This window comes from Canis aureus, chromosome 8 (assembly GCF_053574225.1).
Source record: "Canis aureus isolate CA01 chromosome 8, VMU_Caureus_v.1.0, whole genome shotgun sequence".
Taxonomy (NCBI): domain Eukaryota; kingdom Metazoa; phylum Chordata; class Mammalia; order Carnivora; family Canidae; genus Canis; species Canis aureus.
In genome coordinates this window covers 64,500,540-64,527,643 of record NC_135618.1, presented here as the reverse complement: position 1 = coordinate 64,527,643, position 27,104 = coordinate 64,500,540, and the positions used below count along the sequence as shown (strand labels likewise).

The following is a 27,104-nucleotide window of genomic DNA, read 5'->3' as shown; positions in this document are numbered from 1 at the left end:
GCCTATGTCTCTGCTTCTTTCTGTGTCTCTCATGAATAAATAAATAAAATCTTTAAAAAATGAATGAATGAGTGGAAATGACTATGGTATTTGGATCGACTAAGTCAGTAGCCCTCCTCCAAAAGGAAAAGAGGTTGGTAGGATATGGCTAATTCTGAAAGACGAAAGGTGAGTCCTAGTGACTGCTTCCTGAGAATTACAGAGCCATGTTTCTCTACTCCTCTGCCCTTGAGGTGGAAGCCACAGTCTGGCCCTCTAGCGAGTGTTTTTACAGTTTTGGGTATGCATTTCTTCTCTGGCCATAATTTCTCACCAGTTTCTGTTGAAGATGTTCTTCCTATCCTTTGGGATGACACCTATCCCTTGTCAGAAGCCTATTGTTCTAACACAAATCCCATTAACCTTGACAGATCAAAACGACAAGCAAAGGTTCCTGAAATATGACCAGGCTACTGGGCTTGAAATAAGTGGGGCCCTTGTAGTCTTACTTTCTTCAAAAATGCTGGAGACATAATGTGGAAAAGAAGCTATTCTGAGATCCTGGTCTTCTCCAAACATCCATGTTATCCTCAGTGACAACCTTGGTCCATACAACTCACTCCTTCTGAGGAGCCATTGACCACTGCGTGGATCTTCCTTTCTTTTCCAAGTCATGACCTTTATCTTAGGGAAGACTCTAGCCTCCTATCCAGTCATCAGAGTTTCTAGAGACACAGCTGTAGCTGCTCCTTAGAGACACTATATTTCTACATTCCCCAGCACACATGCCTTGGCTCACAGAGATTACTGCTTTTCTTTAGCATATGGTCCTGACCCTCCTTGGGCATGATCCCCCTTTGAAAATGCCAGAGACATAAATATGGAGAAGAAGCTGTTAGGGTTGGTGGTTTCGACTCCTTGGTACCACCCACCAACCCCTTGGGGAGTGGTCTCAGATTAGAGTCATCAGAATCATCTGGGGGGGTGGGGGGCGGAGATGCCTAGGTGGCTCAGCAGTTGAGCATCTGCCTTCAGCTCAGGGCATGATCTCAGGATCTGGGATCAAGTCCCTCATTGGGCTTCCTGTAAGGAGCCTGTTTCTCCCTATGCCTAGGTCTCTGCCTCTCTCTTGAATAAATAAATAAATCTTTTAAAAAAAAATCAGGGATGCCTGAGTGGCTCAGTGGTTGAGCGTCTGACTTTGGCTCAGGTCATGATCCTGGAGTCCCAGGATCGAGTCCCACAACAGGCTCCCTGCATGGAGCCTGCGTCTCCCTCTGTCTGTGTCTCTGTGCCTCTCTCTATATATCTCTCTGTGTGTGTCTCTCACGAATAAATAAATAAAATCTTTTAAAAAATAAAAAAAGAATCATCTGGGGGAGCTCGTAGAACCACGAATCATAGACCCTATCCCCCAGACTTTCTGACCCACTGGATCTGAGGTGACCTGAGAATTGGCATCTCTAACAAGTCAAGCAGGTGCTGCTGGTCCAGGGACCAGACTTTGAGAACGACTGCTCTATGGCATCATTTCTGCTTATTTTCTCTTTCCCTTTCTGCCCCCATCCTTCCCACGGTTATCACTTTCATTCCATCTAGAACCTGGTTAATGGGTTGGCAGGAAAACCCCACTTGAGCTCACAAGCCTCTTTTACACCTTTTCTACCAGGAATGTGTGTTGCTGTTAACAACCCAGAGAATCTGAGATTACGCCGGGTGAGCACTTTTCCTGGACCATTCTCTGCGGCTGACAGAGTAGGTCTCAGGCAAGCGCTCAAACAATATTATGCAAATTATGTAAAGCTTATGTGCAACACCCTTGAGTAAATTCTAGTCTATCATCACAATTCATCTGTGACCCAATCTACATATATGGCAGAATCGGTTTACAGGAATTGTTAATCTAAAGAAAGCTGTGCTGACCACAGAGCTATCTGACATTGTGGAGATTCACAACATGTCAGATACAACGAAGGACATGACACTAGGAAGTGCCAGCATAGAAATTTGTGGGATCTCCTGGGACAGGGGCCATGGGTATCCAGGTCTCTCTGGTAGGACAATGATTGTCTTCTGTACCCTGCTTCTTACCCTCTGTCAGACTGGTGCAAACCCAAGCTAAAAGTGCCAGGCAGCCCCTGACCATGCTGCAAAATTAGCTGAACCTCACATGGAATGAAATTATGGTGCTTCACCTGATGCAATTTTTATCTATTAAAGTAGCACTGCCTTATCTGCTACAGATAAACCAGGAAAGTCAGTGTGCTGCCGCAGAAACAGTTTATCCTGTGTGGCCCTCAAGTGCGCCTTCAGTTTTCCCAGCTGATGAGCAGCATGGCATGGGACCATTAGGGACCCACCTTGCCTGGGAAATGGTCTCCTCCCCTTGGACCTACTTGCTGCCGGGCTGGCAGCAGTGACCAGTGGCACCTATGTGCTACACAAGGGCGCATGGGTCTTTATGTCTTCATGACAACTGCACATTGTTTTTCATTAGCCTTAAAGTAGATGATTTCAAATATTAAGGACTTGTAGTGTCTATCTGGAACTTAGTGGGGATTCATGGGCATCTATGGGCATCTAGTTCTCCAGGCAATCCTACAGAATTAAATGTATATGCCTTTCAAATAGGGGAGAAGCAAGCTCATTATTTGGAAGAATTACTGGCTACGCATTGCTGCATGGATGTATATATTACAATTTGTGTGTCTGGTGTTATCGTTAATTCCAGATCGTTATAGGCTGTGGATGAGTTCTTGTGTTGTTATGGTTCTTGCAGTTTTGATACACCTGAATGTTCCCATCGAATTAAACATTCCTAACACATTATTAGGATAACAAATCTTGGACAAGTAAGCTTGAGTGCCTTTTTTTTAATGGCCTGAATAAAAAAATACCTTAATACTTTAAAAGCTTTGCATGGCCCTTTCTGAACTTATTTTCCCCATTTTTTTTTTTTTTTTGCCAGGCATTGAGGCGAAAACATGTGCGACCAGTTTTCAGGCTAGGGAGGTACGATGTGTGGGGCAGAGCAAGCAGCCACTGGGCTTTCCTTAGCACTTCTGAGATAAGAAACAGCAGTGGGGGAGGGAGGGCACCAGGTTGAATATGTAGATTAACTTGGCACAGCATCAGAAACTGAATAAGAAACAAGAAGCATGGGATCCCTGGGTGGCGCAGCGGTTTAGCGCCTGCCTTTGGCCCAGGGCACGATCCTGGAGACCTGGGATCGAATCCCACGTCGGGCTCCCGGTGCATGGAGCCTGCTTCTCCCTCTGCCTGTGTCTCTGCCTCTCTCTCTCTCTCTCTCTCTCTGTGACTATCATAAATAAATTTAAAAAATTAAAAAAAAAAAAGAAACAAGAAGCATCTGTCTTTAATCAGACATCTATTTATGCCTTGTTTATTTACATATCAGGCATTGTGCTTGGATTTGGGGATACAGATACAAATCAGACAAATCGGACACAGCCCCCACCCTCGGAGATTTCCCAGGCTAGTAGGGAAGACCAGTCTGTACCTGACAAATAATATGCTGGCCACCGCAGTTTAAGACTGGTCTGATTTCTCCCTGTGTCTCCCAGCCGTAGCTGGGAAGCCCTCCTCCCTTGTGAGGTCATCTGCACAGATTCAGGTACTAGAACCCTCTTCCAGTCCCCAGATCTTAGCTTGAGCCCAGGCGGGTCACCCCACTCATGCCCCCACCCGGACATGTGTTTGGTCTTTTATCATTGATTTCCGTCGTCACCCTCAGGGACCCTGATGCGTCCTACAGGCCAGTGAGAGCCTCTTCTGACAGGGAGGCAAGATCAGCAGAACCAAATGCCCTGTGTTGCTTGAATTCAGTGTTCTTCAAACTCCAGGTCACCAATGCATTAGCAGACCAGGAAATCAATTTAGTGGTCACAGCCAGCGTTTGTTAAAGAATGGGAGAATGAAACAGAATGAAATAGAAGAGAAAATATCAAAGAACATCACACAGTGTGTAAAGGTGACTACTGTTCCATGAATCTTTTGTTTCAGCTGTGTATGTGTGTGTACATGTGTTTGTGTGTACATGTGAATTTGTGTGTGTATGTGTGTTTGTGTGTATGTGTGTGCTTCTGTGTTTGTGTGTGCATGTTTGTGTATATACTGGGTTTCCATATCAAATAGATTTCCTATTGTAGACTGCAATCCAAAATGTCCACAAACTACTGCAAATCCACCTGCCACGTGAACACAAGTAAGATAAGATCTCACTTCCTTTCTATTCTATATTCAACCTGCACTGGAAACCTGGAAGTAATTTCGGTCCATGTTTGATACACGCAGAATGAAAAAAGCACCATTTGTAGCATTTTCCAGCTATGCGACTCTGGGCAAGTTAGTTACCTCTCGGAGCTGCCATTTTTCTCTGTGAAATAGGAACAGCAACGCTTGCTTCTCTCTCTCACGGCTGTCGCGGGGGAGGCGGTGACCAAGGTGAGGCATGTCGTATACATGCACAGCAGAGGGCAACAAAAATTGGCATAGAGTGGCTTCCTCCAAAATGCCAGTTTCCTATTCTTTCCTTTCCTTTCCTGAAAATTCTAAAAGACTGAATGAAACCCATTCCTGATGGAACACCCCACATCATTTTGTTCAGTTCATACTTAATGTAGGTGATTCTGGGAGAATCTGCAACATTATCCTATTCTGTAGGCACAGCCTGAGGTCTGGAAAGTCTTAAGGATTGAGAAACAAATCTTTCGTGCAATGCCATTTATGCCACATTGAGAATTTCCCAAGAGGAGACACGAATGGAGCTTGCAAACAGAGTGTTCATTTATAACCCTTACTTTAGGAAACCTTTCAAAGCCCAAGTGAATATTTAGGAGCTTTTACTAATGTTTTAGAAATGTGGATAACCAAATGTTTTTTCCATTTCTCTTTAAATATGAAATATTTCTCTTTTATTAGAAGGTAATGTTCTGAAACTGGGATAAATCATTATAGCACAAAAATACCTGTTACAGGAAGAAAAATGATAAAGAAATAAACCAGAAAAAATTAAAACCTTGGTGTGTTCAAAATGATGATTTATAGTATAATTTGTCTTTGGACCCTTTATAGAAAAAACTAACATCTGCATCTTTGTGAACACAGTTAAGAAACAGAAAGAAGCTTGCGTATTTTAGGATCTGGGTGTCACCCTGCACACTCCAGCAGGAGTCCATGCTCAGGCTCACTGAAAACCTCACGATCACCTGTGTCTGCATAGGGCTTTTGAGGGGAGCTGAACTGTTTTTAACAAAACCTGAATTTGGGAGCCAAACACTGCATTGGTGTTGGATTTGGACCACTCATTGCTTCAATTGACTACAGGGCTCTGCTTCTCCTACTAAATGATAGGAAAGTTGCTGAAGTCGACATTGGCAGTAAGAAAAATGCCTGTAATTATACAAGACGTTTAGTTATGCAGAACTTACACGCTATGGCTTTTTCCACTTGCTACGGAAAGCATATTGATTTCCAGAGCATTCTGAAAGAAATTCAAGAGTCAATTTAAGTTATTTTCCATTTCATCTTGGGTAATCATGATGGAAATGTGACGAGCGGGCTCCACGTGTGCTGGATTTTAGGCTGCAGTTCCTGTTACAGGAGAGACTTGTCCTCTTATCCACTGTAAAGTTCATGAGGCTGGGACTGCATTAGGGTTTTGCTGCTCCATTTGTAGGTTAATTATGTTGCATCTGAAAACACCTAGAGCAGAAGAGGTCATGGACGCCCTGCTAGGAAAACCTCTTCAGTGGGATTGGTGGACAAGAATGGTGGATGGTGTGTGTGTGTGTGTGTGTATGTGTGTGTGTGTGAAGAGCAGGGGGAGTGAGAAAGTTTATATTGCGTAATCCCCACATGTCCAAGGCATTAGCCCATCGAGGAGGCGAAGAACCAAAGTAGACAAACCAGGCATTTTTAATAGCTCTCAATAATAAATTGGGTTGAAGAGAAAAATGGGCTATGTGACAGGTGAATAGTAGGTTCAAATTACTTTGGGGATCGATAGCACATCCTGTTGAACTCAAGGTACAGATGACTTGCTCATATTCCTTTGGGAGCTTCTGGGAAGTAAGTATACTCAAGAGCAAGCCTGTGTGCTCAGCAGCAGGCAGGCCACCTGTGCCCCCCGGGGGCTAATGCCTGCCCGTGTCCCCAGGTCTGCTGCCTGTGGGCGCCTGGCTCTGTCCCCATGGCCAAGGCCGTGACATCCATGAGCTCTTTGAGAGTGACCCTCCACCATGTCATGGCGGTGGGAGCAGCACCAGCTCTCTCTGGCATTCTGATGCTTTCTCAAGAGGAGCTAAATCCGAATTGCTTATTAAAGTCAGGACAAATTACATCTCATTTCCCCTGATGGATCAGGCTTGCCGCTTGGCTGGAGGGAGGAGGAAGAATCAGGCGGGCTGGCCGGAAGCTTTATTCTTCCCAAAGCTGGGTGTTTCCTGCTGCTCCTGTGCTGTCCTGACAGACTCCAGAATTATGTGCATAAACGTCCCAATAATTTTCCAAATTAGGCTGACAAATTATTAATTTTATGAGTTTTCTCTTCCCCTCTAATAGGCGTTTACAGGGTTCTCTTTTCAGCTTCAAGGGCCAGTTTAGTCCTACATGCTTTGTCAACCCATGGCCCTCGCAGCCATGGGGCACCCCAGGCTCGCTGAGAGGGGCCCCCAGTGGCAACAAGCACACCCAGCTGGTGCCCAAACAAATGGCAAGTGGAGGACCCTTGGGCCTGGTTTCCGCTCATTCTTCCCTGGGCAATTCCAATGCAGCCATAAGCCAGAAGGTCATAGGATTTCGTATCTAGAAAATACATATCCTCTGGGTTTGACACCTCAGCAGGGGCCGCTGTAGAGAGCGAGCAAGGCAGAAACTGCCAGCTGCCCTCCATGATTTGTTCCCCCTTCCTCTCTTAGCAACAGGCAGAAACGCATCCAGCCACAAGAGCACCTTCCTAGGCTTTCCAGCACAGAGATACTCCATGAATTGTCAGCATAAGTCAGCAGCAAATGAAGCTTCTAAGAAAGTCCTCCAAATAAAAGCAAACTTCCAAACTTGGCCTTTAGGCATAACCCTGTGCCTTCCCCCTTCCAGAATGTGCATGTGACATCTGGCATTCCAGTAGCCAGCTTGCAGCCAGGAGGCAAATGCTAAAGGTGGCAAAGCAAAAAGGAGCCTGACTCTCTGGTGGCCATGGAGCTGCCACAAACACCCTGTACAGCCCAAGGCCCACTCTTGATGGGAGAAAGATAAAAACACACCTCCACTGTGTGTATTTTGGGTTTGTTTCTAGCATCTTGACTCCATTTCTAACCACTACAGACAGCTGAACCCTAACTCCTCTGCTGCAGTCCCATCACGTAGACCCCAATAAAGCCCCTTGTCACATCGATGGTGCGTTCCTCTGAGTCTCTTGACTGGCAAGTCTTTGCAGCATGCTCATGACACTGATCTTGTGGACAGGTGGGGAGTGACTGCAAGGCTGGCTTCTTCTGAGTTCCTGCTTCACAAACGTTGGTCTTTCTTCCCGGGCAAGGTTGCAGGTCCCCAAGACTGACGGCATGTCAGGTGTCTTCCCTACTCTTGCTTCTGTGACCCATCATGCAACCCTGAGCATACAGTAGGTGCTCACATCAGTTCTTGAGATTTTCCCATAAGCAGAGAGACCGACCCCATTTCTTCCTGTACAACTGCCACTGCAGAAACATTCAAATATGAAGTAGATTCTGGGTGTTGCCACAGAAGGAGGAATGGGGCCAGGAGCAGCAAATTAGTATCCACGTAAGAGTTCAGGGCTTCTCAGGTCTTGCTGTGTGATCCACCTTGTCTTCTCTCACAACCGCCCATAGAGGAATCAGGGCAGACACCGCTACAGACGATCATTTTATAGTGGGGAACGCGAGGCTCACAAAGGTTGATGTGTTTTTTGAAAGCAGATAAGTAGCAAATATTGAGCCTGACCCTGACAGACTAGCAGGACAGGGCTGTGTCTGGATAGATGTGGGTGAGAGTGGGTGCAGGAAGACATCTCACAAACCTATGCTCTCTATCACCATATCCCTAAATTATTCAGGGCTCCTGCTGTTGCCATTTTTCTTCCTAATGCCTCACCTTCTAATCAGATCATTTTTTATCTGGTTTATTCCACCCCTGCTCCAGACTAGGCCCCTACCCCCGCTCTCCAGTTCTTCCCAACTACATGTCTAAATCCTCTCTTATTTGTGTCCTGTCTGGGGTAGGAACATTGGTTCAGAGACAGAATTTACAAGCCGGGTCCCCTCTGCTCAGTTGTGGGTGGTTGACCAGGATGCTCCCGAGGAGCAGGGCTGGGCCAGCGCCGTGTGAGTGCATGTTATGCTGGGGGGCCGGCTGCCTCCCCCATAGACGTACCCCTCCCGACACCTGTCACATGCCACAGCCATGCCCAAGGGACAGTATCCCAATGCTGTGGTCAACAAAGGTCTCACTACCAATTTGTCCTGGGGCTCAGGCTTGCCCCTCAAACAAAGGAGGGTCAGGGTGGGCCATGCATCCTGGTCAAGACTCAGAGGCTGTCACAAGCCTGAGAAGCTCTGTTGAGTGACCAAGGGACGGGTGTAGGATTAGGTGTAGGGCAGTCTGGAAACAGCCATGAAATGACCCACTGCATTCCAGAAGCCCAGGGTCTTTTTCCCACGGACCTTACAGTCATGTGAGTGCACAGGAAGAGTCTAAAACACGGGCAGAGGAAAGGGATGTGTCCCCCCAGATGGAGGACAAAGATGCCCATGTTTCCTGAGGTCACCCCAAGGTTAGGAGGGACTGTCAAAGCAGAAATGCCTGCATTGAAGGAGAATGTGAATTATGACCATGTCCCCTGGGTGTGCCTGCAACCTGCTGGGGCTCCAGGCTCAGTGCTCCAATGTCAGCCATGCAATGCCCAGACAAAGGAAAGATAGCCGAGCTGCATAAACTGAGCTATGGACAGGAAAATCCACACACTGGGCATCATTCAGGGATGTCAGTTCATCAATAGTTTCTTAAAAAAAGAGCAATATTATGAACCATACTTGTGCAGAGAGCTAACAGAAGTCAGGGGCTCACCTAGAGGAGGAAAGCAGATCCTTCCACTGAGCGGAAGCATCTGTAGTTAGCCTCCCCATCAGGCGGATCCCCTGACCCAGAGTGGGGGGCCCACACACCTGTCACCTCTGCCTAGCCCCGCACACCCCGTCATTTCACACCAGCTAAGTTTGAGCTAGCCAGGGTTTGGCTCCCTAATGTGTAAGTGGCTTCAAGCAAGCCTGCCCTGTTCTAGCCTGTACCTGCCAGCAATCCGAGGCCAGGGCTGGGCCCCAGCAGTCCTCATGCCCAGGCCCAGGCCCAGGACAGGGCACAGTGGGAGTGTGGGGCTTGTCTGCCCTCCTAGGACAGGCTGTTGAGAGGTGCTCAGAGGGAACAGAGGGAAAGCTAGTTTAAAAACGATGACGCACCACCCAACATACCAACCCACCCTTCTCATGGCCAGCATCAGAGCTGCAGAGAACTCATCAATTCATGGCCCAATCATTGCCCTTTGGCCTGGGTCACTGTGGTTGCTGGGGCTCCCCCTCAGCTCACCTGCAAGCCCACTGACAGGTTTGGCCTCCTTGTATAGCATTTTGCTCCCGTCACTCACTGCTCTCAACCTTTAACGGCTCCCCAGTGCCAATTGAGTCAAAGCCAAATTCTAAGGCTGCAAGCCCTTCTCTGCAAGGTGGAGATGTACTTCCCTGCACTCTGCATGGGACTCAAACTCACCAGTACTAAAATGAAGCGGTCTGAGTTAACAGCAATAGGGGAGTGTTAATAGCAATATTCATTATTTTAATTATTTCCAAATTTATTGTTATTTTATTAAGTAGATGAATTAAAGCAAACATTAATTGTCCAGGTGCTCAGCTGCCTCCATTTTTCTGTGGGTAATCAAGCCTCATGTGCAGATGAGTGGGTCATCCCTGGCTGTCTTGCATTTTAAATATTTCTGCCAGTGAAATATTTCACTACGGAAGCAGAACTGACTGTGCTTCATTTATAAAGGAGGCTTTATGGACTTAGGAATGATGACAGACAGCCAATCGATAAGGGGTGATGATAACAGTATGTAATATCAAGGAACATTAGGTCTCTGGCATGATTTGGGGAGAGAAGTGGGCAGTTAGAAACCTTATCATTTGAAGAAGGTCAAGGCCTGGCGGCAATAAAAATGCCTACGCAAATAAACTCACACCTGTGAGTCAGAAGAGGCTAAAACTGCTGAATGAAAGAAGTTGTCGATTTTGTGGGGAGACGGCCTCCCTGGATGAGGACCTGGGTGCTGTGGGCACACATAGCTATGCCATGACAGGGTCCGTCTATTCCTGTTGATGGTACCAAGAGCGAAATGTGTTTGGGGACACCAGCTCTCCCTGTGGCTGAGACCCGGGTCCTCCAGAACACAGAGGGGGATCGGTCTTCAAATGATGAGGTTGGGTCGTAACACAGAAGGTAGGCCCCACTGGCTTTAGGACTGCCTGGTCATTTTTGGAGGGGGCAGTGAGTGCGGGGACAGGTTTTTTACTGATTTAGTAAATTGTTTGGCTTGTGTAACTGAAAAAGAAAACCAAAAAAAAAAAAAAAAGTACCAAGTTGCAAAATCCTTTACCAATAATCATAGTGCATTACTAAAGACAAAATTCCAAATAACCATTCTCTTTGAAAAACATTCATAGTATCCTCGGGACTCCTGATGGAATATACCATCATTCCATTCAGAAACAGGTAGTCAAACAGATCTTTTCGAGTAGACAGTTCCTGGCCTTAGTACCCAGAAGAAAGCAGATAGAATGTTCTCTGTGTCCCTTCCACAGTATTGCCATAGTTTAGGGACAGAGAGATTGAGTTACATAGTTGATGAGTTTCCTTCTAATTGTTCCCTAGAGGCTCGAGCTCTTTGATTTTTATTTCTTATATGCTCTAGTCAAACGTAGTGTGTCCTACTCCCCAGCAAAGATCGGCCAACATGGCAGGAAGGCAAACTCACCTCCTTGTAGGGTGTACTCGGTCACGGCCCTGCTGAAGACGCCCAGGCCTGCCCCGTTGTAGGCTGCCACCTGGATTTCATACTGCGTCCAGATGATCAGCTCTGTCACTAGGCAGTAGTTGACTTCTGGGCTGGTGATGTTGCGCTGCTGGTGCTCTCCTGGCAGGCCAGCCAGGCGGTACCTGCAACAGAGCATGGAGAAATAGTTGGAATCAGGGATCGGGCGTACCCACAGTTACGCCGCATGGTCAGAGGGAAAGGAAGTGAACACACAGGAGTGAAGCTAGAGCTCAGCCCCAGACCACATGGCTTCCTAAACCAACCATTCCAAAGAGGTGTCGTTGAATCTCACAGAGATTATAAGCTCTGGGCAAAATGGAACTGACATCTCAACAGTGTAATGGTTAAGGAGAAAGGATAGCTTTTTAAGTGTAGCTCATCCGGGGAGCACAGTGACTTAGTACCAAAAATCCCAGACATGATTTCTGCCTGGGTGTTGCCATAAATGACAACTTGGGAGCACACTTTTCTCCTGTGGCTCTGAAATGTGGGGAGAAGCAGAAAAGCTGTGGTCTCCTGCCTCTTGGCCTCCTCTTCCATCTGGGGGTTCTAGATTTGTTCACAAAAGTCCCAGAACCAAAATGAGTGGCTCTACATGGTGTTCCCACCTCTAAAATACTGGTCCAGTGCTAAGTAGGCCAAGCTGCTCTTTAGGGGATCTTTGCAGACAAAATGGGTGAAGGGGTCAACTGTATGGTGACAGGCAGTGGCCAGACTTGGCATGGCAATCACTTTGCAGTGTAACAAAGTGGAATTATTATGGTGTACAGTGTTATATGCCACTTTCGATGTAAAAAAGGAAACATGTAGAATAAACAATCCCCCTCCCCACAAAAGACATAAGTTTAAAGTTGTATTTATTTTAAGTGATGTACAGGACTCTAGACTGAGAAAATGTATAATTTAAGAAATTGCCATGTACACTACAAAAGGACTTTTGCAGCACTATTTGGGATAGCAAATGGTTTTTCTGATTTTGTTGTTAGAAGTGAATTGGTTTCCCAGGACAGGGCAAGGGGTATGTGCTGGGAGTAACTGCCTTGGTTATCATGAAGCTTCAAAAGCACCCAAATCCTGGCCATGAAGTGGCTCTTGCCCTGGGAAGTGGCTTTGGGAAGACGTGGCTTTGTTTGATGAGTGGGGAGGAGTGGAAATGGGGGGAACCCTGAGTGAGGGGACTCTTGACAACGGGTGGGGGTAGGGATCCCCACTGACACTGAGCAGCACCGCGGGCTGCAGAGTCTGGCCCATCCCAGGTGGGGCCTCCAGCACAAGGGTGAAGGTGAGCATGGCTGCTGCCATTAGGAGAAAGAAGGAACCCCTAAACTCAGGCCTTCCAATGGAAAACAGCTCTCTGAAGAGAATGACAGCTGAAAATATGGTATGGAAGCATGGAGAAGGCAATAAAAGGTTCTTCACGAAAATCCAGATTTTCTGAGGGCAGTCTTTCACCTCCTCTTGCTACAGACCATTTGTAAGGTGAGGTCTGTGTGGTGGGAGAAACACATGATCAGGAGCGGGCAGCATGGAATAGCAGGCAGGTCCCAGGCCTCCTCATATCTCCTGCCTCAAGGTGGTAGCAGCTTGCCCGGTGGGAGGTGTGGGGGAAGGACATGCTCCTTTTTGGCAAAAACGCAAGCTAATGCCTCACACCGCTTTGTTGCTTCATATTCCATCCACTGCTGACACCTACTGAACTGACATTCCTTTACTGAATGGCCTGCACCAAGCAAGTGTGGGTGCACTTCCTAGCAGCGGTTCAGCTTGTTTATACGACATCATGGTTTTCAAGGCAGCAGCCCACAGGGAGAGAGGCCTCTCATCGAATAACTCATATGGCAGATATTCCCACTTAAATTCCCCGTCTGCAAAATAAACGGCACTGCGACAATGAGACAGCCATTTGGAAGAAGGCAAGGATCGGCCCCACTCCCACAGGGGCACCAAGGTTATCTGCATATAAATGGCACCCAAGACCACTTAGGACCAATATGGTACATACTGGGCAAGATTGCTTACGAAGAGCTCATTAGTGTGGACTCATCAGTACCCAGTACACATTCCAAGGAAAAGCAGAGAAGTTGGCTTCAAAAAGCTTAGGTTGGGAAGAAGACTGATGAACTAGGTGGCCTCCAGTAAAGCTTTAATTTCTCTGAGCCTTGGTTTTTAACTCTCCAAAACAACAGAATCATAATGGCGTTTCACAGGATTGTCACAAGAATAAAATCAAACATTGGGTGCCAAAGAGATGTGACCGTGTAAAGCACCCTGTAAATATTTATGGTTTGAAAACACTTCTCATCTAGGAAGTATGCTAAGTGAAGAAACTAAGCCTGCATGAGCCATATCCTTTCCTAGACCTCCGTTCATACGATCATGCAAAACAAACCCTGGGATTCATGTCTTGGAAACAGGCTGCCCTCCTTTCTGTAGCAGGCAGGCTGGTCCACTCTGACCCATGGCTCAGGGTGCTTTTGTAATATTCACAGGATGTCTGGGAAGGTCACAGTTAATAATGAAAGTGCAGGGCATTGTCCTCTAACTGGTAGGATATGTTGCCCGGGAGACTGTCTTAGACAGAACAAGATGATTTTTTTTATATGGAAATAAACAGGAGAATGTTTTTAAAGGACATAACCCCTATGCTCCTCTCAAAGAAGCACCCTGCCCATTATTATAAATATTTTATGACTGTGCACACATCCTAACTACTTCTTATGGCTGGAGCCACGAAGATGATTTATTTCCATTTTGTTCTTCCGTGGATTCTGCTGTACATCTGACACAGAGGCTTGTGCCCTGGAGGATACACACTTACAAACAGTGCTGATTTGCAGGCCGGAGGATTATTTGGAAATGTTTCCAAGCAAATTCATTTTGGCATGGGTCTTTAATTTCTGAAAACTTTGATATTCACAGGCCTTGGGTTAGTGCACACTCATTTTAGGACTTTCTTGATTTAAAACCCTACATATACAGACACCCTCTTTCCTAGCACTCGACTCTACTGACACCATCACAGAAAATCCTTTTAACAGTGATAATCCCACAAAATAGAGAAACGTGCAGTTCCTGATGGGGCCTTGTAACATCAGAGAGATTTTATTATTAAACTCCTCACTCCGAGCTTGGTTCTGCAGGCTGACTTTTAAAGTCCTTACTTGGAGTCTGGAGCATGAGGAACCTTCTCTGTGTGCTCAAGAAAAGACAAAGGCAGACGGGATGACAAGTGTGCGTAGGGCTGGGAAGGGAGGGCAAGGAAATTATTTTCATTAGCTAACAAGCTTGGGACAAGAGTGACAACTGGAGTGAGGGGCAAGCAGCACACAGAGACAGGAAATCAGGGCCTATGGCAGTGGGAAGCCCCAGCCTGTTTTCTGGAGGCTGAGAACTGCCCTGAGCCCATAAAGGTCAGATCACAGTCTCTTGTTGAAAGCAGAGAGGACACTTGGGGGGCAGAGTGACCAGAGGGGCCCTGAGTGCTCCAGCCACTGTGTACCCCTAGGGATGGCCACATTTAAACCACTTCAGGTGCATAATTAGAGGATAATCCACATGCTTGTGGAAGACCCAAGAATAGCAGTGAAGTGGTTGTGATGGGCTAATATGACGTACACGTGGAAAAAGAAAAGGTGTGTTAAATGACGAGTAGATGATTATAGCAGTAGATACTGGAAGGAGCAGTCCTCCATATGCAAAGAGAACAGAGCTAAAGAAGCTACACTTCTATAACTTTTCACATTTGTCTAAGACATTACATTTAGCTACTTTAAACCTTTGTTAACCCAGTATTTTCTGATCATATGCTCAGAATGGGCATGGGCCAGGCACTGGGAGGAAGATAGTGATGGGACACCCACAGTTCTCACCCCATAAGGCTGGGGAGGGAGACAAAGTGCATGTCGATGAATGAATATGTCCATGGCTATCCCGTCTGTTAGAAGAGATTTCCTAAGTACCCTTTAATATCGCTTTGCTTTTTCCTATTCACTACTTGTGTCAACAAACCACTGTAATTATCACATGTGGTGAAAGAGTAGCAGTAGTTTTGGCAAAACAGATTTCTTCTTTCCAACCCAGTCAAGTTCTTGTAGAGTCCCCACAACATTCTTAGAAGCCTGACTACCTCTTATAAGGCAGAGAAAGCAAACTGGCCATCCTTTGGGCCTTATTTGGCCTTTGATGTGTGATTTTGGGCTGCCCAATGTTTCCAAACATACTGACTTCATTTCCAACATTTAAAGACTGTGAGGTCACATGTAGAAAGCTAGATTTTTAAAAATTTCTTTGAAACATTAGAAACCTGGCAATACTGAACAACATAGTAGCTAGCATAGTAACAACTGGTTAATAATGAAATCAACTGCATTATTATTAATTAAAAATGACTCTATTAATAATGCATGCCCCTGGTTTAAAAAAAAGGAAACAAAGAAAAGAGTTAGAATGAATAGCACACCTTGACACCACCTCATAATATCTCTCTTCATTCTTCTACCACAATGTAACCATTGATACTGGACATGCTATGGTTGGATATGAAGAGGCCACCCCTGCAAGGCTGCCCATGGTCACTTGTTTGCCATAGTCTCTACCACTCCCTAGAATCTGACACTGGCCAGATTCTCTTGATGACTGTTGGGCTTCTAGAGACCTTTGAGTTTGTGACCCCAGCGAAACAGACCCCTGACTCTTTATAATGACAGTCTAAAAATGGCCAAACACAGGTTACTTGCCTGAGGATGTACCCACGCAGCACCCCATTGTGCTCTGTTTCTGGGGGCGGCTGCCACTGGACCATGATGGACTGATTGGTACGCCCACTGGCCACGATATTCTTTGGGGGAGCACTGGGTGGCTCTTCAGGTAACATCAACCTAGAAATAAAACAGGAGGAGAGAAAGAGAGATCAGCACCCGATACAAATGGTCCCCAGTTGCCATCTCTGGCTGAATCTGGGGCCTAATGATTTATCAAAATCAAGCGATAAATAAAGAAAAGCACACAGCTGATCAAACTCAAAGGACATGCATGAAATAGGTACAGCAAATCAACATAATAGAGAATCAGTTAAGCCAGCAACAGGAAGACACAGGAGGTGACCTTGTTCTGTCTAGATAACCCACAGCACCCCCAGTCCTAAAGGGATTACAAGCCTGAGTGAGCCAGGCTGCAGGTCCATAGCCTGAGACTCCTTTCAAATTATTTTTTATTTGGCTCTTTCACTATTTCTCATCTCAAACTCCCACATTTTGAAAAAAAGTCCTCTGGATCCCAACTATGCCACAACTCAGGTCCAGTGAATGCTCAGGTCGGTTGGGAGGGCACACTGGAGCACCAGGTCACATCTGAACAGGCTTCCCAGCAGCCACCCCAGGGCTGGGGGAGTATGGGGACCGCACAGAAGGCACTGAACCCTGCTCAGTGTTTGCCTGTCAGGATGGTGGCACCAGCTCCCATCCTGCTGGCAGTCAGGGTGGAGAGAGGGCATGAAAACACTGTCAGCTCCTCATTTCATGTGTACAGGAGGCTCTGCTCTCAGGAACACTGGGTGTCAGCACAGACTTCCCTCAGAGCAATTAAGGAAAACCCAGCTAGCCCAACACATGAGCGACTGTGTTTCTCTCTTCATTACAGCCTTTCCTGCACACAATTCTGCCCATATCCAAGGGATGGAGGTTGATTACTTCGATCAAGCTCCTCCTCCTGACTGGATGCACGGTTTCGCTTTCAGGCCCATGCTCCCCCTCATCGGCGCTGAGGGCTACACCATCACACACCTGCTTGTCTCTGCGCTGTACTGGCCCCTGCCCACTTGATTCACAGCACACACCCTGAATTGATAGGTGCGAGCTGGAGTCAGTCCACGCACGGTGATGCCTGTCATCTCAGGGCCGACATTTGACAGATGTACTTTCCATGGAGAGTCTGAAAGAATGAGTAAAACGAATTCAGAATCATATCAGCACATGTCTGAATGACAGTAAGGGAATGCAAAATACATTCCTATAAGTTCTCTCTTTGGTTTTCCTGGGCAAATGGAGCGGTTGTCCCCATTTAACAGACGTGGAAACCAAGACTCGTGGCCACGTGGCTAGCACTTGGTAGCCCCTGGGCCTGCCTTTAAACTTGGGCGTCCACCTCAAGTTCAGTGTACCTCCTGTCATACTCATGCTGCTGTCAGCAAGTAAAGGAACTGTTCCTTCAACCTGCCTACAACATTTTGAATGGAACCAAAATATTCCTCATTCCCGTGTTCTCTGTCAGCTCACACGGTTAGGCAGATTGCAGATTTGTCTCCCAGAAAAGGATGCCGCACATGTCACCAAATGATAAATAAAAACTATATTCATTAACATTTTAATAAAAGAGGAAATGAGCATGATAAAGACAGATGGGCTGTGCATTTTGCAACCCATCTGCGTGGCGGCCCATTACAGCACCGCACCCCTGAGTGGCTTTGGCTGGAGAGAGACGTAATGAAATTCACAGCTAGTTTAGAATATCTTTGCACCCAGCTTTCCGGCAGGTGTGGAAGAGCGGCTCTGCCAGCCAAATGGGCTCTCGCATGCAAGGCTTCAGAGGATTCTGCTGGGCTTCTACACCTTGGTGGGATTTTTTTTTTTTCCCAGAGTTTAAACATGCTTTTTGGCCTGATCGTTTTATAGAATGATGCCCTGGAATGAACAAGACCTGGCAATGACTTTGAACACCCACAGTCACTTCTCATTTGGAATTGTCATGATGCCTGAACTGCATTTTCAAGTTATCAGTGAAGTGAAATTGGGGGGTTCTTGTGGAAATCAGACCGTCTGTCTCATTCTCTGGACGTGGTGCTAAAATCCCTTTCACCCACATCGGAGATGGTCAGAATGAGGAGATGCATGACTTCCACTATGGCGTTGGGCAATGCTCAGATTGCAGACAATGCAATGGGCACCCTCCACACACAAAATCACTGCCACTTTGGCAAAAACCTAAAGACCCAACTGAGGATTCACAAGACTGTGCCAGGAGCTCATCAGAAATGCACTCTGCTTCCTTATGAGTCACAAAGACGTAGCCACAAAGTGCTATGAAATGAAATGAGACTCTCAAGAGCAACTCGTATTGACTATCATACAGAGCCGTCTATCACCAAGTTGGAGTTTGTTAGCTGGATTCCTCGACAAAAAGTTATGCTGTTCTGGAGCATGATGCCAGTTGGGCTACAAAGGCTGAATCTTTTTAATTATTTCAAATAAAGCTGCTTCCAAAAATGGCTTTCTGGGAATGCAGTCCTCACCACCAGCTGGGCATTTCAGTGTTCTTGGCTTTTGATTTTCAGTGGTATAAGTAATCTACGGTTGATGAGGATCCCCCCGCTCTTCATGTTTCCTTAAAAGTGCAATGCATGCATCCCCAATTAACTATGGAAAAACTCACACCAATTTCTCTTTTTGCTCTGGGAGTCTGAGACCCTTCTAGAAGCATCAAATAGCTCATGGCGATTTGGTTTGCTAAGCATGCTCCCCTACAGGAAAGAGCCATTTGTCCACATAGATAATGCAAGAGCCTTCCTTCATATCCATGTAACTGGTTGGTGGGGAGCAGTGCTTCTCCCCGCCAAGTCACACTTCATAGAGATGGTTTTCATTCTGAATACAACAGATACAGAGTAGTCACAGTTGGCTACAGCTCTTCCACTTACAGTTGTTAACTTTTGTTTGAGCACGTCTATAAAGGGGAAGCAAGTCAAAACCACAATGAGATCCACATCACGAGCATTGGGATGACTACTATAAAAGAAGCAAGAAAATGGCATGTGTGGCCAAGGATGTAGAGAAGCTGGAGCCCTTTGTGCGCTGTTGGTGGGGATGTGAAATGGTGCGGCCGCTGCAGAAACCAGTATGGAGGCTCCTCAAGAAGCTAAAAATAGAACTACCATATGATTCGACAATTCTACTTCAAAATATATACCCTGAAGAACTGAAAGGAGGGTCTCAAAGAGATATTTGGTATGAACTCATGTTCATAACAGCATTATTCGTAACAACCAAAAGGTGGAAGCACCCCCAGGTGTCCATCAATGGACAGATGGATGAACAAACTGTGGTCCACCCATACAGTGGAATAGTATTCAGCTTTGAAAAAGAAAAAATTGACACCCACACCCACAACAGGGTTAAACCTTGAAAATAAGGCCGTCACAAAAGGACAAGTAGTATAGTATTCCACTTACAGGAGGTCCCTGGAGGAGTCAGACCCACAGACACAGAGCCAGGGGTGGGGGGAACGGGAGGTGGGGAGTCACATGTAGTAGACTCAGGGTTTCAGTTTGCCAGATAAGAATTCTGGACTGGTGGCATAATGTGAATATACACCACTTAACTGTACATTTAAAAATGGTTAAGATGGTCCATTTTATGTTATGTGTATATTATTACAATGACACATTTTCTTCAATGGTGACAAACCAGGGAAATAACGTATAGCTTCTGAGACCGTCATTGGTCTGAAGTAAGAGCTGTGTGCTGACCCATCAGCGCAAAGCCTGGCCCATGGTGGGTACCTGTGCTGGAGAGGCCTGTCTGTCTCCCATGGCCGCCTCATCCCTTGCCGCCTCCCCACCCTGTTCTGTGCCCTGGACAGCCTGCCTGGCAGGGCAGGGGCTCTGTCTTCCTCACTACTCAGGGGCCCCGGACTATCTCATTCTTCACCAAGAGGTTCTCGCTCTTCTCGTGGGGGCAGCGCCACACCACCTCTCCCTCTCTCCCTCTGGGCTTTGCAATTCCCCTTGCCTGCGTGTCCTGAACCAGCCAGCTACAGCACCTCGACTGTTCTAATTTAATGCCACTTGCTTCCTGGGGGGACCCCGACTAATGGCAGTGCTTAATAAAACTTACCTTCCGTCCCTCTCTTTCTGCAGGTCTCAGGGTTTGTAAGCGAATGGCTCACCTGCTCAGCCAGGTACAGAGTATATGACTGCAAGGTCAGGACGGTGGCAGAGCCCACAGACGGAGACAGTGAGGGTCAGCACCTGCCGCCGCCTTTCCTGCTTCCAGCACCCTCCCTCCCAGGTGCTGCCTGGTGGGACTCAGAGTGTGTAACCCGAGCAGTGGGATCAGCTGCCCAGTCTGACTTGGCAACAGGGTCTGTTCCTCTGCCCTGGACCTGGGGCTCCATTCAGTCCTCCGGATGCATCCACAGAGCTCTTTATTCATTCTTTTCCCACTCTCTACTAGAAGATAAAAAGTCTGGCCGGAAGAGAGATTAAACCGAAAACTAATACAAATGAACTCGATCCATCTCATGGGCACTCTGATTTGTATTTTTTTTTAAAGTGGTTTGGGAAGGATTGGCTCATTCAGAAGCCTCTGAACTGCAAGCTTGCTGAGAACTGTTAAAATTTAAATAGCAAGTCTGTTCCTGACAATCTATAACCAAAATCCCTTTAAAAGATTCTCCTCCTGGTCCTCAGAAAGGAGTTCTACAAGATGCTTGTTGTCAGAGGGGCTGGAATGTGGAAGATTCTTTTGATAAAGGAAACCATCCCATAAAAGTTTCAATAGCTTTTTTCCTTGCCTTCAGAGATGCCTCTTGCTCCTCTGATCTAGAAGCCTAAGGAATTTTAGTCTTCCCCAGTCAGGCTATTAAACAAACCTCTGCTCCACATGGGCATCACTAATCTTTTGCTCAGTTTCAAGTGCCCAGAATCTGCGAGGAGTTAATCACTTCTTTGGTCTGTCTGTTGGTGAAAAGCTGGTGGTTTTCAGTCTTCACAAATGTACTGGAAGATTTTTTTTCAATAAAAAAAAGCCTTACCATATTCTCAATTAAAGGTATCTGAGGAAAGAAAATGCTTTCTCAAAGAAAATTTTAATTGCCAAAAGGACCATAATTATTGACACCTGACATCTGCATGGCAGCACGCAGTTTGGGAGTGCATCCCCATCTGTAACCACAGGAATCTTCTTGGGGAAGAGGTATTATCTCCTTTCTTATGATGAGGAAACCAAGACTCAGGGATGTGTAAATAACATCCTCCAAACCTTCCAGGCTGCCACTTCCCAGACTCTGGGACAAATCGAACATCACTAAAAAGCAGAGCAGTTGGGCCTCCAGTATCTCCTTGTGAGATGCAGTGGGAAGTACCCAGCAACATCCAGCCACCACTGACATTAGCACACATTTTTTTCTCTCTCTCTCTCTCTCTCTCTCACACACACACACATACACACACAGACAGACACGCACACACACGCACACATGTGATCCAAGGAATCACACAAAAACCAAAGCTGAATGCAAATTCATTCTGATCTCTTGTCAATTAAAAAGAGAGATGGAACAGATTAAATGACACCAGGAGGAAAGAGTTGGCTTGGGACATCCTGCAGGACAGACGTCCTGGCCTCTGCACCAGACAAGAGCAGGGGACAGAGAGGTGGGGCTCTTGTCAATGAAGAGACAGAACCACCAAAGCAATGGATGGACCTTGTTTGGATCTGGATTCAAAAGTATCATCCATGAAAGGTCAATTTTTAAAAAGGCATTTGAAGATGACACAAAGAAATAGAAAGACATTCTATGCTCATGGATTGAGAGAAAAAATATTATTAAAATGTCTCTATGACCCAAAGCAATCTACACATTTAATGCAATTCCTATCAAAATACCAACAGCATTTTTCACAGAGCTGGAAAAAACATTCCTAAAATTTGTATGGAACCACAAAAGACCCTGAATAATCAAAGTAATCCTGAAAAAGCAAAGCAAAGCTGGAGGCATCACAATTCCAGACTTTAAGCTATATGACAAAGCCATAGTGATCAAGACAGTGTGGTACTGGCACAAAAACAGACACATAGATCAATGGAGCAGAATAGAGAACCTAGAAATGGACCCACAACTATATGGCTAACTAATCTTCAACAAAGCAGGAAAGAGTATCCAATGGGAAAAAGATTAAGGTCCTTAAAAATGGATTAAGGGCCTAAATGTGAGATAAGAAACCATTAAAATCCTAGGGGAGAACATCGGCAGTAACCTCTTCAACATCCACTGTCGCGACTCCTTTCTAGATATGTCTCCTAAGGCGAGGGAAACAAAAGCAAAAGTAAACTATTGGAACTTCATCAAAATAAAGAGCTTCTGTACAGTGAAGGAAATAATCAACTAAACTAAAAGACAACCTATGGAATGGGAGAAGATATTTGCAAATGACATATCTGATAAAGGGCTAGTATCCAAAATATGTAAAGAACTTATAAAACTCATCACCCCATAAAAGTTAAAAAATGGGCAAAAGACATGAATAGATGTTTTTCCAAAGAAGACATCCAGAGGGCCAATAGACATATGAAAAGGTGCTCAACATCACTCATCATCAGAGAAATGCAAATCAAAATTGGAATCTCACACCTGTCAGAATGGCTAAAATTAACAACACAAGAAATAACAGGTGTTGGTGAGGATGCAGAGAAAGGGGAACCCTCTTGCACTGCTGGTGGGAATGCAAGCTGGTGCAGCCATTGTGGAAAACAGTATGGACATTCCTCAAAAAGTTAAAAATAGAAATACCCTATGATCTAGTAATTGTACTGCTAGGGATTTACTCAAAGGATACAGAAATACAGTTTCAAAGGGGACATGCACTCTGATGTTTACAGCAGCATTATCTACAATAGCCAAATTATGGAAGCAGCCCAAGTGTGTATCGACTGATGAATGGATAAACAAGAAGTGGTCTATATATACAATGGAATTTTGTTCAGCCATAAAAATGAATGAAATCTTGCCATTTGCAACAAGACAGATGGAACTAGAGAGGATAATGCTGAGTGAAATAAGGCAGAAAAAGACAAATACCGTATGATTTCATTTATATGTGGAATTTAAGAAACAAAACAAATGATCATGGGTTGGGGGAGAGAAAAACTAAGAAACACTCTTAACTATAGAGAACACACTGAGGACTGCTGGAGGGGAGTTGGGTGGGGAGGAAGGGTGAACTGGGTGATGGGCAGTAAGGAGGGCACTTGTCCTGATGAGCACCAGGTGCCACATGTAAGTGATAAATCACTAAATTCCACACCCACAATTAACATTACACTGTATGTAAACTAACCAGAATTTAAATAAACACATTTAAAAAAAGCAGTTAGGGACATTTAATTTTGTTGCATGTGATGTCATTACTTGAGCTATTTACTGAATCATTTATGGTTGAAATGATATAATGTCTGGGATTTCCTTAAAAATACCCTAGCAAAACAAAGCAAAACACAGGTCGGGACTTGATGAAACAAATATGGTAATATGTTAATGGTACTGAAAGTGAGCGCAAGAGTTCCCTGTGCCTTTGTGATGTATAGCACTTTTCATAACAAAAAGTTTCTAGAAAGGGACTGTTTTATCACAACATTGCCAGCATTGAGCGTTGTGACCATCTTAAATCCTGTTTGGCAGATGAAATATGCGATTTCACTGATGCTTTGCCTTGTATTTTTTTATATTAATGAGAATGAACAGTCTTGCATTAAAACAACTTCCCTAGGTTACAGAGCAAGTTAAGTGAAAGAATTAAGATGCACATTTATTTTTTTCCCTAATTCTGATTCTACTGCTGTTTTGGCTACAAGTGTTTGCATACTGCATCTCCTAAAATATAAGCTGTAAGTTATAATAATAATATACATAATGAATACCACCCATTTAAATAGCCACCCACAAGATAAACTCCATTAAATCAATTTTACTCACTGTTAGATGCTTTGCACCTAGAAGAATGTCTGACATAGAGCAGGAGCTCAAAAAATAGTTCAGTGAAAGTACCTGCCGTGTCCTGGGCACTTGGGGTGACTTTATAAGTACACAATTAACCTTCACAATAACCTTGTGGCAGGTATGAATATCCTCATGTTCATATGAGCAAAGGAGGTTCAGAGAGATGAATCAGAGATTCTGGTCTGATCTTTCCACCTTGGTAGACACCCCCAGATAAAGGCAACTTTGTTTTGGACTCATTACTGGTCATAGTTAGTATTCAAGCTTGCAAGGCAAGGGCATAGTCACAAGATGACCCAGAAGCAGAGCAATGCTCTTGGCCCATCTTTCAAGGGTTTCAGCCATGCCACATTTGTGAGAGGCTCTTCTTCCCCACACTGGGCTGTTCAGACACTGAATGTGAGTACTCTGGGCTTCTTAGAAAGATACCACACACTTGAGATGGGTGAGAATCTAGCCCTGGGCACAAATTAAGTTGCTCTTCCCAACAGTTAAAAGGCCTCTCCAGTATCAACAGTGGTAAGGATGCTGATGGCACTCTCCCCACCCATATGAAGGGACAGGGGGTGGCACCACCTTGGCGCTCTTTCAGAACTCCAGAAAGCTGGTTTAATCATCATAAAAATATCCTCAAATCCCAACCTACTGACATCCTACAGAGCACCTGAGCAGCACACCTCAAAACTGTTAAGGTCATCAAAAACAGGGAAAGGTTGAGAAACTGCCCTGCCAAGAGGAGTCCTAAGGAGACACGATGGCTAATGAGGTGTGGTGTCCTGGATAGGATCCTGGGGCAGAATGAAAAACTGAGGGAATTCAAAGAAAGCATGGACTGTAGTTAATAATAAAATGTCAACATTGGTTCATTAATTGTGACAAATGTACCCATGGGTGCAAAATGTTCATAATTGGGGAAACTAGGTGAAAGGCTTTTGGAAATTCCCTATCTTCACAATAACTCTGTAAACCTAAAACTGTTCTAAAATCAATCATAAGAGAAGAAAAGGTCCATCAGGAAGGGGATCAGGAAGGGAGTGGATCAGGAAGGGAGGGACAAACTGTGACAAGCAGAGTGCGACCCAACCTGGAAGGCCCCTGTGCTCTGCGGAGGGAGAGAATGAGGCTGGGTATGTGACTCACACAGGTAGGCACGGACAGCAGACTCATAGCTGCCGTGGGGCAGATACGATGGTCACAGTGCTCAAATAGGATGTCACCAGCACTGTGACCCTTCCTGATGCTGGAGCCTGGACAATGGGATGTCCCAGATGCAGCTCACTTGTAGCTCTTGGTGTTTGGGGGCCTGCTGTCTTGGGATGGAGTGACAGCCAGGTGCTGTGTCCTCCACAGCTGTAAACAGTAGTCACCAGCTGCCCATATGGTAGGAGTCTAGCAGCAGCACTGGAAGGAGGGACAGAGGGACCTTGAGCTCTCAGCCTGCATCTGCCCTTGCCCTAAGGCCTAGCAGAGGCCCTTCTGCTTCTGAATAGTTTTCTTTAACAAGACTTCCAAAACTACATAAGCCATCCAAAATCTGAGTCCACCCACAGAACCATATGCCCACAAAGTAATGTGAGAAGGTAAAAAAAATATATATATATATAATATTATATATAATTACATATAAATTTTATAGACACATATTATTTATATATCTACAAAACACATCACAAGATACATATTCATTAACAAAAACTTGGAAAATAGAACATGAGAAAAAGTGAAACAAAACAGGCATAGATGCATTCCCCATTTTTTTTTCAAACCATTTTCATGCTTTTTCAAGTGGTTTGTGCTATTACTTTCAAGCTTTTCAGAGACCACTCCGGCCTCCATTTCAGCATCCAGCTCACTGAGTTACTGAAATTAATTTGGTGGGATGATCACCGTTTGCTTCTCTACATTCAAGTACCCTAAAGTTCCTGTCATCATGTGAACCGAGAAACGTGGTTTTAAGGGCTGGACAACAAATAACGTGCACGCCTGAACAGCTCAGCTGCTCTGCCTGAGAGTTAATCCCCTCCAAGCCCCTCCATTCAGGCGGGGGCAGGGACTCACAGGCAGGCACAGCCCGTGCTAAAGAACAGTTTCTCTCAGCTTATTCAAAGCTCATCTGGATATTAAGAGAAGCACAGATAATAACTAGTTCTGCAAAGGTTAAAGAAAGAAGACTCTTTTGTAGGGCTCTGGTTAGGAATTGCTATGAGACGAGAGGACTTGAATTTGTAGCAGTGCTGCAGAGTCAGGCGTGGCTGGTAGACGGCACATTTGTAGAATGGGCTGTGCTCGCGAAAGGAGACAAAGTCCTCAGGATGGACAGGATGCCACAAAAGCATCATACATATCCAAAATGAGTGAATTGAAGCACAAGTTTGAAAGAATGGTGTGACTCAGACCTGCTCATGGCAACCCTGGGAGAGAAGCCTGAGGTCACAGGAGGGATGGTCATAACCTGCTTGGTGGCATGGGGGAGGCCCACAGAGATCCACCCGTCAGGGAACTTCCTTGGCCTGGGAGGGGGTAGGCAACAGGTGGCTCTGTCCTACCTGAGACAAAACACCCAGGAGCAGACAGTTTAAGTACAGTTTGACATCCTCCATTTGGGAAGGGCTTTCTCTGTTGTAGACTTCTTTGGAGCAATGAGAAAATATGCAAGGCCAGAGGGAAAAAAGGCACCAAGTTTGACCTTCAAAGTTAAGAATGAAAGCGCTGAGCATTTGGGAAATAAATGAGCCCCCCTCCCCTCACTGGGGAACACAGCCAAAGCAATGCTGGGAACAGGCTTTGGGACCTTACACTGTTCACATCCAAGGGCCTGGGGCCTCTGAACTGTGGGTAAGACTCCAAATGTGCCTGAGGCTTAGGTCCACAAGGGGACACACACTCCTGGTAATGGGCTGGGCACTGAGTTGGGGAAGCAGAAGACACAGAGGTTGGGACCAGGGATTGGACGGATCCAGAAGTGTAGGCGAACTGGGCTGTGGGCAGGAGCCATGTCAGGATGGTGGCGGTGCACCCCATACAACTGGTCAAACCTCAGAGAGCTCAAATTGTGGCTGGCAGGTGACAAAGTAGACACAGGTTGCCCTCTCTGCATAGAAGCTGCCCCAGCCTTATGGAAGACACATCACTGGGGCCACTCTGTATTTCGCACTGAGTGGTCACAGCAGGCAAACTGGTGCAGGGATTTACATCGGCGTGTGGGACAGGCTCTGAGAGAGCCTGCCACGAGGTG

General features: G+C 45.7%; 1 protein-coding gene across 18 annotated transcripts in view; it reads right to left on the bottom strand.

Moving 5' to 3' along the window:
- Nucleotides 1-27,104, bottom strand: part of SDK1 (sidekick cell adhesion molecule 1) — an 894,112-nt gene that overhangs the window by 176,042 nt on the left and 690,966 nt on the right. For all 18 annotated transcript variants that reach the window (XM_077907645.1, XM_077907637.1, XM_077907636.1 and 15 more), the window contains 3 exons: nucleotides 16,882-17,029; nucleotides 15,838-15,978; nucleotides 11,042-11,223 (listed from right to left, as the gene is read on the bottom strand). In XM_077907645.1, coding sequence (XP_077763771.1) covers nucleotides 11,042-11,223; nucleotides 15,838-15,978; nucleotides 16,882-17,029 — 471 coding nt within the window. The remainder of the gene's footprint in view (nucleotides 1-11,041; nucleotides 11,224-15,837; nucleotides 15,979-16,881; nucleotides 17,030-27,104) is intronic.